Here is a 14,251-nt window from a genome sequence, read left to right on the forward strand (position 1 = left end):
TCTTGAATAACACAAAGACACACGAGTTATAGAAATTTGCCCTTCGAGTTGTGCCAGTGAATCAGAGTTCATGGCAATGCCGTAAGTCATTTGGCACTGTCGCAAATAAAAACAAACAAACTGCGCTTGCGTTTGTGTTACCATGGTAAATTAGACACAATAAGAGTTGTCTTTCCACTGGTTTTTGAAGATGGTAGGCTACGTTTAGTAAACATTGGTTACATAATATTCTTGTGCTACATAACATACTGTTTGTTTGGTGTTTGTCATTGGGAAATTGAATAACGAATTGATGTTAAACTAATATACTGCTATGCCTACCTGATTGTATGTGTTATTGTGTATCAAGTTGTGTCTCTTGCTTCAGCAAGTGTTTGATTTCATTTGACTTACTGTAGAGCTAAATGCTGTCCCCTCTCTCTAAATGTAAGCCCCCCAAAGATGGTATGATTTACTTATCTATAGCAGTAGACCTAGGTTATTATTATATACCCTTAAAGTTCATGAATGATTTAGCAGCAGTACTGAAAGTTCCTTAGTCACAGAGTACAGTAGTGAAATCTCTGCCAGAAATGTTTGTTACTTTCCACTCTCAATCTCCTGTGGTTCATCTGAAGAGAATTAGGCATTCATGTGAATAGTGTGCTGTCTGTGCATGCATGACCAGCACAATCCCAGCATATCTAAATCACAGAACCGTTCCTTTAATTCCTAGTCTGCTAAAAAGAAGGGCGGCAAAGTCAGCAAGGCCGATAAGGAACGACTGCAGAAGGAGGAGGATGAAAAGAGGAAGAAAGAGGAAGGTAGCCGTCACCCTAGAAGGAAAACGGAGGATTGTCTCGCACACTCAACTTTGCATGTTTGGTTCTAAAATGGGTCTTTACCTCTGCTGTTGGTGGTCACAGAAGAAGCTCGGGTGCTGGCCGAGCGAGAGGAGATGGAGAGGCGGGAGAGAGAGCGGGAGGAGCAGGAGGAGCAGCAGAGACTGGAGCAGAAGGTGAGTGTCTTTACACAACGTCCAAATGTTAGTTTATAATGCAGAGCATCGCTATGAAAGTATCACGGTCCTGTATTAGGATTGTGATTTATGATGGCTTCATAGGCCCTTGTATATCAAGCAATCCATCCAATCCATCTATGTTCTGTCACTGGGACAGGATTCTGAACGGAGAGATGATGAGCTGAATGAACTGCGCCATCTACTGGAGGAGAACCACACTGCAGTCACTAAACAGGAAACAGACTCCAGAGAGAAAGCCAAAGTGTGTGATCACACATTTCATTCCAGGCAGTGGATACTAAATATTTAGGGCCTAGCTTAACTTTGCCAATTAGTCTGCTGTCTTAAAAAACATTTCCATCTCTGTAGTGGGACAGGTACATGCTCTGTGATGGCAGCCCAGATCCAGCAGTCCAGCAGGAGATCAACACCTTCATCAACCTCTGGATAGAAGACCAAGAAATCCAGATCGAAAAGGTTTTGAAGTGCTGTGACCTCGCTCTCAGGGTCAGTGAGTTCACTCGAGAGCATACAATTCGGATTCTGCCGTCGTGTTTCAAGTGGGGGGTGACCCAGCAGAACTGTGTGTGTTGTGCTTGGGGATCACCATGCTGTGTGCTGGCCTTCCTCTCAGCTGACTGAGGAGCTGGACGGTCTCCTGGGAGACCAGCCCAACCTCGCGGAGGCCCAGAGGTACCAGGAGACCCTGCTCTCCCTCCAGAACCTCATCCACGCCAAACACCTCCTCACCACGGAGGAGATACTTAAGGTAGAAACAACAACCCCAGCCAGGAGAGCTCCTTCAAGACTGGAGACACCGATAGGCCGTATTTGAGAGTAAATGCTGCATGTGAATTGGTTCTGATACGCTCTTCCCTGGTTGCAGTGGGCTAAGGCTCACTCTGACATTGAGACAGGAAACATGCAGACTGTAGTCCAGGGGAACAACACCACTCTGTGTCTGTGGGCCAATCTCAACAAGAACCCAAGGTACTTTTCCACCTTCTACTCACTTGTTTCTGTTTGAAACCGCCTAGTCTGAGCAGCGAAATCCCTCGCTCTCTTCTCCGTCCCTCTCTCTCTCTCTCGCTCTCTCCCTCTCCCTCTCTCCCTCCCCACTCTCTCTTGTGCCTGCAGGTTTAAAGGGTACCACTTTGAGGAAGTGAACATAGGCTTTGAGCTGCCTAAGCAGCTGGCTGTGAGCGACATCGCTGTGAGGATCCTGCACACCCACTACGACCACCTGTCTCCCCTGGCCCGGCAAGCCCGCCTGAGGGCCCAGACCCCCAGCTCCAGGTCCCTGGTGGGAGGGGAGGAGCGCCAAGAGACCCCAGTCGTGGAAGAGGGAGAGACAGGGGCGGAGGGGGAGGGGAGGGAGAGTGCCCACCATGGAGGAGGGACAGAGGACGAGGTGCAGTCTGTCAGAGGATCGGAGGGAAGGAAGGTGAGATGGTCGGATGAACTCTGGTCAGTTACTTTAAACGTATCCGTCCATACCAAGGAGGTAACTGTGTTGTGTGCGTGTGTGTCCCAGAGTGCGGTGAGTGTGCTCTCTGTGAAGGAGGACAGGAAGAGTACTATGAAAACAGGGAGCGTGGAAGGAGAGGTGGAGATACAGATGGAGGGAGCTATCCCAGGTTAGTCTCTCTTACCTGGGGATTCCTGAATATCTATATGGGTGAAACATTCACAAGGCCACAGGTAGATACAATGTGTCTGTTGAGATGAATGGACTCCCCAAGTCAATACAATGGCTACACCTATTCTAACATCACCTCTGCTCTTGGTTACTTTCTACTGCAACAAGATGATACTCATTTGAAAACAGAGCCTATCAAGGATGCTCTCATAAAGACGACTTCCCCCACTCCCTGTTTTAGCAGGAGAGGGTGACTCCAGCCCCACACCGGTGGAGCTTGTGATTGACAGCTCTGACAGGGATTGTGGGGTGGACCTGCAGCAGTACACGCCCCTGGGGGGGGTGTTCTACTGCAACGTGTTCTGCCTCCCGCCCCAAGCCCAGCAGCTGAACGACTGGGAGATGAGAAAGGTGGGGCAACAAGACCCCAATCAGAGAAGTAGACTTTGAGACTTCCTCTCTTCTGAGAGGCCACAGATAATGATGCACTTTCATAAAAAGAAGACTTCGTTGACCGTATTGTGTTACAGTGTCGTATTTTTTCAGTATGATAACCCGAAAAAATCGAGTTATATCTAGTTAGCAGCCAGTTAGCGAGAGTAACATTTGCTTCCATCTCTTTCTCTCTTTTGTCTTAGATTTTGGAGACGGGCTTGCTGGAGTTCCAGTACCCCACGGAACACGTCCAGATCCAGGGCTCCGGCTCAGCCACCAGCAGGATGGAGGACAGCACGCTTCACACCAGCCCCCCCGTGGGGCTGACCATCACCCTGCCGGACTCCGTCCTCTTCCTGGAAGACCCCCAAGTGGCTTGCTGGGACCCCCATGGTGAGACCGAGTGGAAAGGATGTTGCCCTCTGTGGTCCAACACAATGTCTGGGTCACGATGCCCACCTACATCAACGTTGACAGTCCCAACTGTCCTCTCTAGGTCAGCACTGGACCACGGACAGCATCAGTGAGGTGTCGTACGACGCCGCAGAGAGGAGGATCTCCTTCAAGATGGAGTCGTTCTGCCCCGTCACCCTGCTGCAGGACACGTACGCCAACATGCCCTTCCAGGGCTGGGAGCTGCGGCCACTGGACCGGGACTCCGCCCAGCTCACCATCACCGGAGCCCTCATTGAAGTCAGCATCATCGTCAAGGCAAGGACACACACACACACACACACATACATAAATCCCACACATAAAAAGGCCAGAAGAGCAGGAGGTCATATAGGTGTGTGTGTAACTCTGGCAGGGCAACCAGTGTATGCTGCAGTCAGAGCAGGACACAGGCCTGAATCATATCCTGGGTGTATGGAAGAGTTTCTCAGACCTGCAGAAAGCCATGGTCAACGCCGGGGTCAACGTGTTCGTCAACGAGCACTCTGACAAGTACGTCAGCATCAGCGCAAAGGTGAGCACCGTGAGTGCCGACGCGACGTAGAGATGCATCGAGACGTGTCTAGTTGTACAGGGTAGTTTTCCTTTTCTAGGGTTTTCCGCTGTGAGCCTGGGTATACACGTGTGTTGACTGTCTGAAGTGCATGCCCCACACAACCACAGAGTAGCTCTTGAATGATTTCCTTCAACGGGAAAGCTCTAGTCGGTGGTGTGGTTGTGTCCGGTCTCCAGGACCCCCTGATGGAGCATGCTGTGTACGAGCAGATGGCTCTGCTGTCCTCCACCTTCGCTTTCTCCTGGAGCCAGTGGAACGCACAGTGTGGACAGGACCATCTGGTCCTGCAGGTAAACACATGCAGGCTCACACACACAAGGAAGTAGCTGTGTGTACTGTATAACCCCAGAGGAACGCTAACCTTTAACCAGGAAGAAGGAAACAGAAAATAATTGTTTTCGACCAGATCAATTGGTACATTGTTTGGCCCTCGTGCCAGCGTTTCACAGGAAACCCAAACAAATCTGATTTGGAGGAAGAAGATTAAAAAGAGGAAATACACCTGCGAGGCTCTTCTCATATCTCCCCCCCCCCTCTCCTCCTCCAGGTGTGTGAGCACCTGGGAGCTGGCCCCGTGGAGGAGGAAGCATGGAGTGTGTATCTGCTGGGGGCCCAGAGGAGCCAGAGGCTGAGGATAAAGGAAAGTAGTGAGGCCTTCTCCACAGAGCTCCACCCCGGCAGCGAGTTCCACTCCACCTTCCTGCACATGCTCAGAGAATACACCAGCCCTGCAGGCCTGGACAGAACCAGGAAGTCCCACTACCAGTTTGTCGACACCGTGCAGCAGCTGCTGTGTGCAGCGCGACCACTCACCTACTCATGACCTCGCTCGCATGCATGGGAATCATTATTATTAAAAGGTGCATTTGATTTGCATTCAAGTCCTCTCTTCCTGTGAGGGTAATACGGACTTCCTTGTACGGGGTTAAATCAAGGGCACGCAATCATTTGCATTTATAAGTGGTATTTGAAGTGGGTCTGGAAGCTGGCTCTGTAAGACAGAGTAAACTGTATAACACAGTTATACAGTTTCACTATATTGGAGGACAAGCCAAACATGTCATTAACTGGAGGGAATCTTACACTAGACTGTTCCAATTAGATGAGAGCCCTTCTAAATGAAATTGAAACATGAGTTATTTCATGGAATCTGTTACTTTATTTGTGCAAAGATTCAGTCACCCTCTTTGTAACATACAAAAGTGTATGAATATTATAAGTGATGAACACAACATAGCAAGTCAAATAAAAATGTGAGAATGAAACAAACATTGATTATAACAAAATTTTTAGGTATTCACATAATCTAATGCAGTTAAACACTAAAATGATAAATTAACGTTTATAACCTCCCAAGAACTTTTAAAATTGCAGTTTGATTACCAAGCCAGTTTATTAAAGTCATAAAAAAGTGATTGTTACTACTGAATGTATTTATTTAAAACCTTTCTGATGGGCTGCCCATTCTTGCAATCCCAAGTGCCACATTAGTCTCAGTAAAGCTGAAATGTGTTTAAAAAGCTAAAATGGCAGAATCCTGTCTTCCAGGCTGGTCCTCCAAAGAGTGAAAAGCATGTGCTTGAGGGTCCATAACCTGATTGGTCAGTTCAATGCTGAAGCCCTTGACGTGACATATGCAAATTGGCCAATGGGCATCCCCATTGGTGTTTAATTGTGTCCCATAGTGTCCCCTGAAGCACCATAAAGAACAATGGGCTGTGGTCAGAATCTCGATGGCCCGGTAAACACACTAAGTGGTTGGCTTGGTCTTCACACACTGACTAGTCTAACAAACGTGATCACGAGGCCTTCTTAGCGTCGTCCCCCGAGGTCAGGTAGTCACTCCGTCGTTCTGTCGCCTCCCAGAGTGACGGCAGGTGTGACCTCCGGGCCCCCAGGGCTACACCGGGGGCTGTCCGTTGTGCCTGAGCCCAGTGTAGGGCCACAGGAGCTGCTGGATGGTCATCCAGGAGTCCCCTGTCCCCACGGGAGCTGCGTCCACGGCCGGCTGCATCACCAGGCTGGCCAGCAGAGCCAGCAGGGCGGCTAGGACCACCACCAGGGCCAGCCACAGCCACACGCCCCGGCTGGTCCTGGCCACCGCCGGCCTGGAGGTGGGGCCCAGGAATGGGGAGGACGCTGCCTGCTCAGTCATGTTGGGGGTGGAGGCTGGATTGGGGCTGGAAGGAGAGAAAGAGAGAGAGAGACAGAGACAGAGAGAGAAAGGGTAGGGTTGAGAAAGGAAATAGAAAGTGTATGTATAGGTGGTGACATGACAAAAATGGAATGTCAGGGCTTCAGACAAGACAGGATTCACAACTAGTTTTGAATACCCTGGTGTTAATAACCATGTACTGGATACAAACAAAGCACAAAAGGCATCATTCCAAATGATAATTATGAAGAATCAAATATTTTTGATAATTGAACATCAATGATTATAGCATGAAGATAACCATAGTCTTCAGGGCAGGCCACCATCACATGGATAATTGGCGAAACATAATTAATTTTACGTTTTGCCAATCTCATGCACGAGAAAGAGCTCAGTCGAAGTTAGCAACCCCGTAGTTAGCTGAAGCAAACTGGATTCCATAGGAGCTGATTGGTTCATTCATTGCTCAAGCACACAGATTCAAGCACACAGCATTACAGCAGCGTTCCGACGAAGCGCGCTCAGTAGCAGCCTTCTGCAGAGAGCGCTGCGGTGTGTTAGATGAGTGGGAGAGGACAGATCGAGACATACTGAGGCCTCGTCAGTGTGGTCTGGACTTTATGATGCCTGGGTTAGAATGTCAGCTCTCCTTCCTCTCCTCACACACTTACAGCATCAAGAACATCTCCTCATGTCTCCTGGAGGGGAGGGGAGGGGAGAAGAGCAAGAGAGGAACGTTCAGGAGAGCTTGAGGAGCTCAAGCAGAAAGAACTTGACCAACCCAGTCACAACCACGGCGGCGGCGGCGGCAGAGTGCTAAAAAAAAAGACTTCCTGGTTTGAAAGAGTGCATCCAGGTCACGTTAGGTGAGCTCTCTAGCTGCCCCACAGCAGCTTGACCCCGGGAGCAGATACCGCAGCCCTGTTTGGATACTTCGTCAGCACATCCTTCCCTGAGGACAACACCGATCTAACATAATCAGGACTGGCCTAAGCAAGCTCTCCCCCATCACACTGTGGCCCATCCAGCCCTGTTAGATCAGGCACTTCCGCAGTCGGGTAGGGAGGAAGGATGTGCTGAAGAAGAGTATTCAGACACGGGCCACGTGGCCTAGCCAGCGTGGGGAGTAGTGCCCCCTAGAGGCGAGAGGCGAGAAGCGAGCAGCGCTGAGAGAGGCGGAGAGATGTGTTCACTAACGTCTTGAACTTGGGCATTATCAAGGAGGTGAGTTTGTTGCCCAGTTCAGTGAGACTGGACTTCCTCTCAGAGCTCCCCCTGTGCTCCTCCTCAGAAGGAGAGTCCGTGTCAAAGGGCGACCTGCGAGTGTGCGCGGTTCCGACACACACACACACACACACACACACAAAGATAAACACAAATACTGATACCACAAAACACAGTTGGAACATGCATCTCTCACGGTTTCATCACATTCGATTGATTACTTTTAATGGAAGGTGAACATACAAAACACAGGCCTTATCATACAAACGCCTACATGCTCCGAGTATGTTATCACAGCAAGTCATGCAAAGTGTTGCATGTCTGATATTTAAGACCAGGTTCCCGGACTGAATAAACAAAAATGTGTGCAAATTCTTTGAGAATCCAGTTTCATTCTAAATGAGCTTGAACATGTGTCATGGAAACTGGCCCTTAGTGTGTGACACACACGGGGACACACAAACACACACACAGCAACCCTTACCCCTTCATCATGAGCGTGGGCTCATCAACCTCGGCCCAGGCCCCTGAGCTGACAAAACGCTTTAGAGGGGGCCGTGCTGCACCCTTTCCTGTCACATTCCTGCAACCACGTCACACACACACACACACACAATACACCACCACCATCACTTCAGTCTGTAACACACCATCTCTCTTAGTAACCAAGTTGAACACAGACCCAACACATGTTACAAGGAGCTGCATCGTAAGTCACACACAACCTACCAGGGGGATCTCCTGGTTAATCTCTCTGCATCCGTCTCGGAGATGTCTAGTGCTTTGGGCTGCAAAGAGACACAAAAGTCATGCACGGATGGTTACAGAGAGGGTTGAAATCTGACCTGGGACCAGAGCACGGGAGAAAAACTAGGACTCTGATGCTCTTTAGGTCGGATGGATGAGAGGGAGGGATAGCCTGTCTCACCATGTCATAGTGTGCTCCACTGGAGCGGGGGATAGCCGCTATGCTAACTCTTCGAGACGAGGACTGCGGGAGGGAGAACACGGCATTAGAACCATACAGGCGGGCGCCTCAGGTGAACCCAGACTTCTGCAGTACAGTCACACCATGCCATAGGGCCTTAGCTGACCTTGTAGAACTGGGATCCTGTCTGCTTCTTGCCTCGGAAGTCATCTGAGAAGAGGAAGAAAACAATTGTCAGAGAGAGGGGGAGACAGTCAAAAAGTCCACCAAGGAAGAGTATGTTTACTGCACAGGGGTGTGTATGTTTGTGTGGGATGTCCATGTGAACTTTGTGAATGTGTGTGTGTGCGCGTGTTCCTGACCTCTGTCGGAGTGGGATCCAAATGACCTCTCGTTCTGCATCATGGTCTCTCGGAGCTCCAGCAGCTCAGTGTGTTCTTTAGTGTACATCCTCCTCAGGTTCTCCACGTGCTGGATCATCACCTCCACAGCCTTCCCTATACGACTCTCCTGGCGGGGGGAGCGGGGTCACACACACACACGGTGAGGAAGAGCTAGGTCACACACTTCACCCACAGATGTCACACACACACACCTGGTGTATGGATCCAAGCATCTCCGAGCGACTGGACACCCTGGTCATGGACTGGATGAGGATGTCCAGGTTCTTCTGCAGCCTCTGGATGATCTCCATAGACTGGTTGTCATCCTCACAGAGAGGGATGAGGGCCTGGGGGGGGGGGCAGCAGATACAGACACACTATAGCAGAGGCGTGGAGGCTATGCTTTGACTAGTCTGACCAGGGGGTCAGGGTTGGGCACTGCCCTATAACAGGGTCAGGGTGAGGACTGACCTGTAACAGGCCCTGGCAGCTGGACACCTCCCTGCGGACGTTGTCCTCGGCCAGGTCACGTGATCGCTCCTCCAGACGGAGCCTCTTCTCCAGGGTGAACACGTCACACTTGAAGCCCAGAGACAAACGCTGGAACTCAGTCTGGTGGGAGGACGCGGAGCACAGGAAAGAGCGCACACACACACACAATCATTTTACATTTCACCATGAAGGAGTACAACCTGTCAGTTTGTGTTTCCTAGTATGTATCATCTCTTTGGTCCGGAGAGATCCTCTGAAACATAGCTCTAAATATCAAACTGTACGATTGCTAACTACACACACTGATGCTCCCCTGTCTAAGAGTGAACATACAGTATGGTGGCCAAATAAACTTCAAAACAAATGTAGAAAGGGGCAGCATACCTCAATCTCCTTCTCATTTTGAGACAGACTGTAATGAGAAGAAAAAAAAAACAAGCTCTTGAGTGCTCACGGTGTACGGCACCAGATCACTGTGGAGATAAAACGATTCCATGGAAACGTGGCAGTGAGAGGCGAGTTGCTCATACCTGTTCCTCTCCTCTCTCATGGACTCACTGTTGTCCTCAGAAATCACAGAGGTCTCGGCTGTGAAACACAGTCAAAACATTTTGGAATCATTTGTGAATGTAGATCACATATCCAGTTGAATTTGTGTGTCAGAAGGTGCTGTGGTGGGTGTGAGTGTTGTGGTTACGCGTGCACTGTTGTAGCTGAACTCCGACTACTTTGACTATGAGTCAACACACAAATCTTCTCCCACGTGTCTGGGTGAGCCCCATTCTCCCTCGGGGCGAGAGCGCAAGAGGCGTAAACTCACCGTCCTTCTCCGTGGTGCCGCTGGCTTCACTCAGGTCCTCGGGAGGCTTGTGTCCCTCGATCACCACCATGCTGCGGGACAGCTCCTGCAGGGCCAGGACGAGGGTTAGGCTCTCCGCGACCCTCACAGAACCACGGAGGGACTCACACACCTCGGGGTCGCCTCCACCGGAGGACACCAGACTCTCGGGCTTCCCCCGCCTCTCTCCGCCCTCCTGGTCCACGCCGTCCTCAGCGTCACTCGCAAACACGCTTGCCATCTTCCGGATCCTATCGTTTATCCTTATTCCAGCATTTGAACATTCTAGATACGTGAGAGTATAGCCTTGGAATGACCTTTTGGTAAACTAAGCTCAGTTCTACTGACTGACTGATCTCTGACTGATCTGTGAAATGCATTTCCCTGTTAGATTATTATATTCCCTTTGGCTGACACTCACAAGGCTGGAAAGACAAAAAAAATTTTGTTTCCTCAAGTCATCCAGTCTGACTGTGCAGTGATGTCCCAATCATTGCACAGTCTGCTGGTGATGTCAGACCTGGTCATGTTCCCTTACGAGTACAGGGTGATGTAGAATGGAATGCGCAACATGAAGAATACAAGGGCACAACTGAAGGATAAGAAATAGTTCTCACCAGTTCCTTTTTTAACTTTTTGGCTCCCTGGGGTTCCTGCAGAGCAGGAGAGTCCTCCGATTGGCTGGGGTCAGAGGCTATGCCTTCAGCTCTGCCCTCAGATTGGTTGGTGTCTGAGATGGTCTGTCCAACGACAGTCTGGGGGGAGTTTTCGTCAGAGAGCGAAGCAGCCCCTTCTCCCGTCAGCCTGTCTGTTCCTGAGAGAGGAAGTAAACGACTTGCTGTACCCATCTATCTATCTAGATCAGCCTTCTGGGAAATCTGGAAAGGTCAGCATCTTGTGCCATACACAGAGCAAGGCTTCCTCTTACCTGCCATGTCTACGTTCACTGCTGGCACCTGAGCGGACTCATGCATACCCTCCTCCTCCTCTTCTAGTACAGGGAGCAGGCTAGTGCTGGAACACAAACACACACACATTACAGCAAAAGACAAACGATGAACAATAACATTAAAATGACCCACAAACATGCAAAAAATATTCTCTATAGATCCAAAGAAAATCCTTGTCGAAAAAGAAAATACAAATCTGCTCGTCTTCACTCACTACATGCAGGGCAGAGATAAGTATAACCACAACAGTGCTTCAGTATGTCTGACCTCAAGTCAAACACACACACACACACACACACACAACTCACCTGTCCTCCGCAACGACTCTCTCTAGCAGCTGGTCCTGGCTCAGCCTCTGAGGGAGTGAGACACACAGAGAGGTGAGAAACATACAACTGGCCTTGTGACAGACATTCTTTAGTCTGTCAACAGAGGAAGTAGTTAAAGATTAAAAAAGTGACATGCGCGCACAAACACACACACACACAAACAAAGCCATGCATGGCGTACCTGTCCCATGGCATCTGAGCAGTGAAATGATATCTAAGCTCGGACGGGATGGAGAATGCTCAGTTCTTATATAATGTGCTGCTTGCTAGAGAGCCCTGCAGCTGTCTGTGTGTGTGTGTGTGTGTGTGTGTGGACACGCAGAGCGCGTTCGTGTTTTGCGCCGAGCGAAGTGTGGAGAACATGGCAACACCGGCAGGGTGCTAAGTGGTGGGGGCGGCACAACACACACACACACACTAGGTAAGAGCCGAGAGTGCTCGATAGAGGCTAATGGCTCCCAGTCACAGTGTCACAGAGTGGGGGACAGTCAGTCCTGTAGAGCACCAGCCAGAGCTTGAACTCGTAGAAGAGACGGAGTCAAGAGTAGATATATGTTTTGTAAAGCAACACAGCAGTGGTGAGACACATGGGGAGGGGCTCCAAGGTGAATGGCATTGTGGTTAATACCTGTCAATTCATTCTCCCACTATAGCGCCTCAGCACACGGGGGGGGGGGGGGAGACTGTACACACCCACCCGTTCCTCTACCCCAAGCATCTCTCCCTCTCTCTTTCTCCCCTTTTCTCTCTGTCGCTCTGAGGTTCTCTCTGAAACTAGATCCCACCAGGGTGGCACCCTGCTGTTCTACAACCAAGCAGGAGAGTGTGATAACAACAGAACAACACACGCATGCTCGTCCTGCCAGAACTCTCCAGAGACGAGAGGTTCAGATTAGACGTAATAACCAGCACTCGCAACGCCCCCATAAAACGACATTGCATAAACAAACAATTACACACAAAAGATCTAGAAACTGCATGCCGAGTTAGGAGAAGTTCCTCATTCTAGATATGGGTAACAGTATACTTGCCCACGTTTGCTAACTTGTACTGCAGTGTGGCTGTTCCTCCCAGCTTCAGCTCTATGCCTACATGGGTAGGAGCCCATGTGGATCCGCCCTCAGCTGGCCCTTGCCTACCCCCCTCCCTCCATGCCCAGGAAGCACACTCCCTCTCAGGCTCTCTGCGTAGACCAACCCTCCCTGTCCATCCCACAAGCACTCCAAAGCATTACCCCTTCCCTAACTCACAGTCCCGCTCAAGGAACGAGGGGCAGCACAACACAGACACAGAGAGACAGAGACACAGAGAAAAAGGAAGAGATAAAGAGAGAGAAAGAGAGAAAGAGAGAGAAAGAGAGAGAGAGATAAAGAGAGAAAGAGAGATAAAGAGATAAAGAGAGGGACAGAGAAGAGAGAGAGAGAGAGAGAGAGAGAGAGAGAGAGAGAGAGAGAGAGAGAGAGAGAGAGAGATAAAGAGAGAAAGAGAAAGAGAGATAAAGAGAGGGACAGAGAAGAGAGAGAAAGAGAGATAAAGAGAGAAAGAGAGGGACAGAGAAGAGAGAGATAAAGAGAGAAAGAGAGGGACAGAGAAGAGAGAGAAAGAGAGATAAAGAGAGAAAGAGAGGGACAGAGAAGAGAGAGAAAGAGAGATAAAGAGATAAAGAGAGAAAGAGAGATAAAGAGATAAAGAGAGAAAGAGAGATAAAGAGAGAAAGAGAGAGAGAGAGAGAGGGGGACGAGAGAGAGAGAGGGACAGAGAAGAGAGAGAAAGAGAGATAAAGAGAGAAAGAGAGGGACAGAGAAGAGAGAGATAAAGAGAGAAAGAGAGGGACAGAGAAGAGAGAGAAAGAGAGATAAAGAGAGAAAGAGAGGGACAGAGAAGAGAGAGAAAGAGAGATAAAGAGATAAAGAGAGAAAGAGAGATAAAGAGATAAAGAGAGAAAGAGAGATAAAGAGAGAAAGAGAGAGAGAGAGAGAGGGGGACGAGAGAGAGAGAGGGACAGAGAAGAGAGAGAGAGAGAGAGAGAGGGGGACGAGAGAGAGAGAGAGAGGGAGAGAGAGAGAGAGAGAGAGGGGGACGAGAGAGAGAGAGAGGGGGACGAGAGAGAGAGAGAGGGGGACGAGAGAGAGAGAGAGGGGGACGAGAGAGAGAGAGAGGGGGACGAGAGAGAGAGAGAGAGAGAGAGAGAGAGAGAGAGAGAGAGAGAGAGAGAGAGAGAGAGAGAGAGAGAGAGAGAGAGAGAGAGAGAGAGAGAGAGAGAGAGAGAACAGGGAAGTGAAGCAAACAGGGGAAGTGAAGCAGGAAATGGTGCCACAGAAACCGATAACTATGAAGGGAGTTCTCATCTCTGCTGTAAACGACTTCCTCTGTACCAACCTTGATGTTGCTCATGCTGCCTGCCGTCGTGTCCTCCCCCTCCTCCCTCTCCCTCCCTCTTCCGTCCTCGCTGGCGCCTGGAGGCTGGGAGCTGACACCGGGGCAAAAGGTCAGAGGTCAAAGCAAGAGTTAGTGGGTCTGGATTGGAAATACGCAGTTTCGGGGAATCTCTCTCGCTCTCTCTGTGTCACTCTGTGTAGTTCTCTCTTTCTAAGGAAGCAGCTGAGGTCACTGACTATGACAGAGACTGGCTGGATGCTACAACCAAAGCACAGGTGCATTATGGGTATGCAAAACACAGCTGAAGTGGCGCCAATACCCCTCTCACACACACACACACACACACCCCTTTGGCATAAAGAAAAAAAAATACATGTCTTTGACTTGCAAATTAGATTAGAAAGAGAGAAAAAAGTCTATGGAGGTTAAACAATGCTCTCAGTAAGACCCGTTTTCAGCTTCAAATCACTTGGGTGTTCTGACTAGTCAT

General features: G+C 49.7%; 2 protein-coding genes across 4 annotated transcripts in view; one reads left to right on the top strand and one right to left on the bottom strand.

Moving 5' to 3' along the window:
* Positions 1-51: 51 nt before the first annotated feature.
* Positions 52-4,959, top strand: dnai7 (dynein axonemal intermediate chain 7). Of its 3 annotated transcripts, none has more exons than XR_009932520.1 (15): positions 52-193; positions 716-803; positions 906-997; positions 1,158-1,262; positions 1,370-1,507; positions 1,635-1,769; positions 1,887-1,990; positions 2,138-2,444; positions 2,535-2,637; positions 2,881-3,050; positions 3,278-3,467; positions 3,571-3,785; positions 3,883-4,041; positions 4,231-4,373; positions 4,631-4,664. XR_009932520.1 is itself a non-coding variant. In XM_062482665.1 (15 exons), the coding sequence occupies exons 1-15, from the start codon at positions 191-193 to the stop codon at positions 4,904-4,906; spliced, it is 2,199 nt and encodes a 732-aa protein (XP_062338649.1). In that variant the 5' UTR covers positions 52-190; the 3' UTR covers positions 4,907-4,959. The 3 variants fall into 3 exon arrangements, 2 of the variants coding, with proteins under 2 accessions (XP_062338649.1, XP_062338650.1); XM_062482665.1 differs by having other exon boundaries at positions 4,260-4,373; positions 4,631-4,959; XM_062482666.1 differs by having other exon boundaries at positions 2,884-3,050; positions 4,260-4,373; positions 4,631-4,959.
* Positions 4,960-5,225: 266 nt separating this feature from the next.
* The window catches only part of lrmp (lymphoid-restricted membrane protein), a 19,068-nt gene continuing 10,042 nt past the window's right edge, over positions 5,226-14,251 (bottom strand). Inside the window, exons 21-37 of the mRNA XM_062483650.1 lie at positions 13,762-13,852; positions 11,362-11,408; positions 11,032-11,117; positions 10,721-10,917; positions 10,525-10,528; positions 10,086-10,409; positions 9,796-9,853; positions 9,650-9,677; positions 9,245-9,385; positions 8,986-9,120; positions 8,753-8,900; positions 8,557-8,600; positions 8,391-8,453; positions 8,192-8,250; positions 7,947-8,045; positions 7,436-7,555; positions 5,226-6,263 (exon numbers count right to left, since the gene is read on the bottom strand). Of these exons, the coding sequence (XP_062339634.1) occupies positions 5,984-6,263; positions 7,436-7,555; positions 7,947-8,045; positions 8,192-8,250; positions 8,391-8,453; positions 8,557-8,600; positions 8,753-8,900; positions 8,986-9,120; positions 9,245-9,385; positions 9,650-9,677; positions 9,796-9,853; positions 10,086-10,409; positions 10,525-10,528; positions 10,721-10,917; positions 11,032-11,117; positions 11,362-11,408; positions 13,762-13,852 (1,924 nt within the window). The 3' untranslated portion in view covers positions 5,226-5,983. The remainder of the gene's footprint in view (positions 6,264-7,435; positions 7,556-7,946; positions 8,046-8,191; positions 8,251-8,390; positions 8,454-8,556; positions 8,601-8,752; positions 8,901-8,985; positions 9,121-9,244; positions 9,386-9,649; positions 9,678-9,795; positions 9,854-10,085; positions 10,410-10,524; positions 10,529-10,720; positions 10,918-11,031; positions 11,118-11,361; positions 11,409-13,761; positions 13,853-14,251) is intronic.

This window comes from Osmerus eperlanus, chromosome 17, assembly GCF_963692335.1.
Source record: "Osmerus eperlanus chromosome 17, fOsmEpe2.1, whole genome shotgun sequence".
NCBI lineage: Eukaryota > Metazoa > Chordata > Actinopteri > Osmeriformes > Osmeridae > Osmerus > Osmerus eperlanus.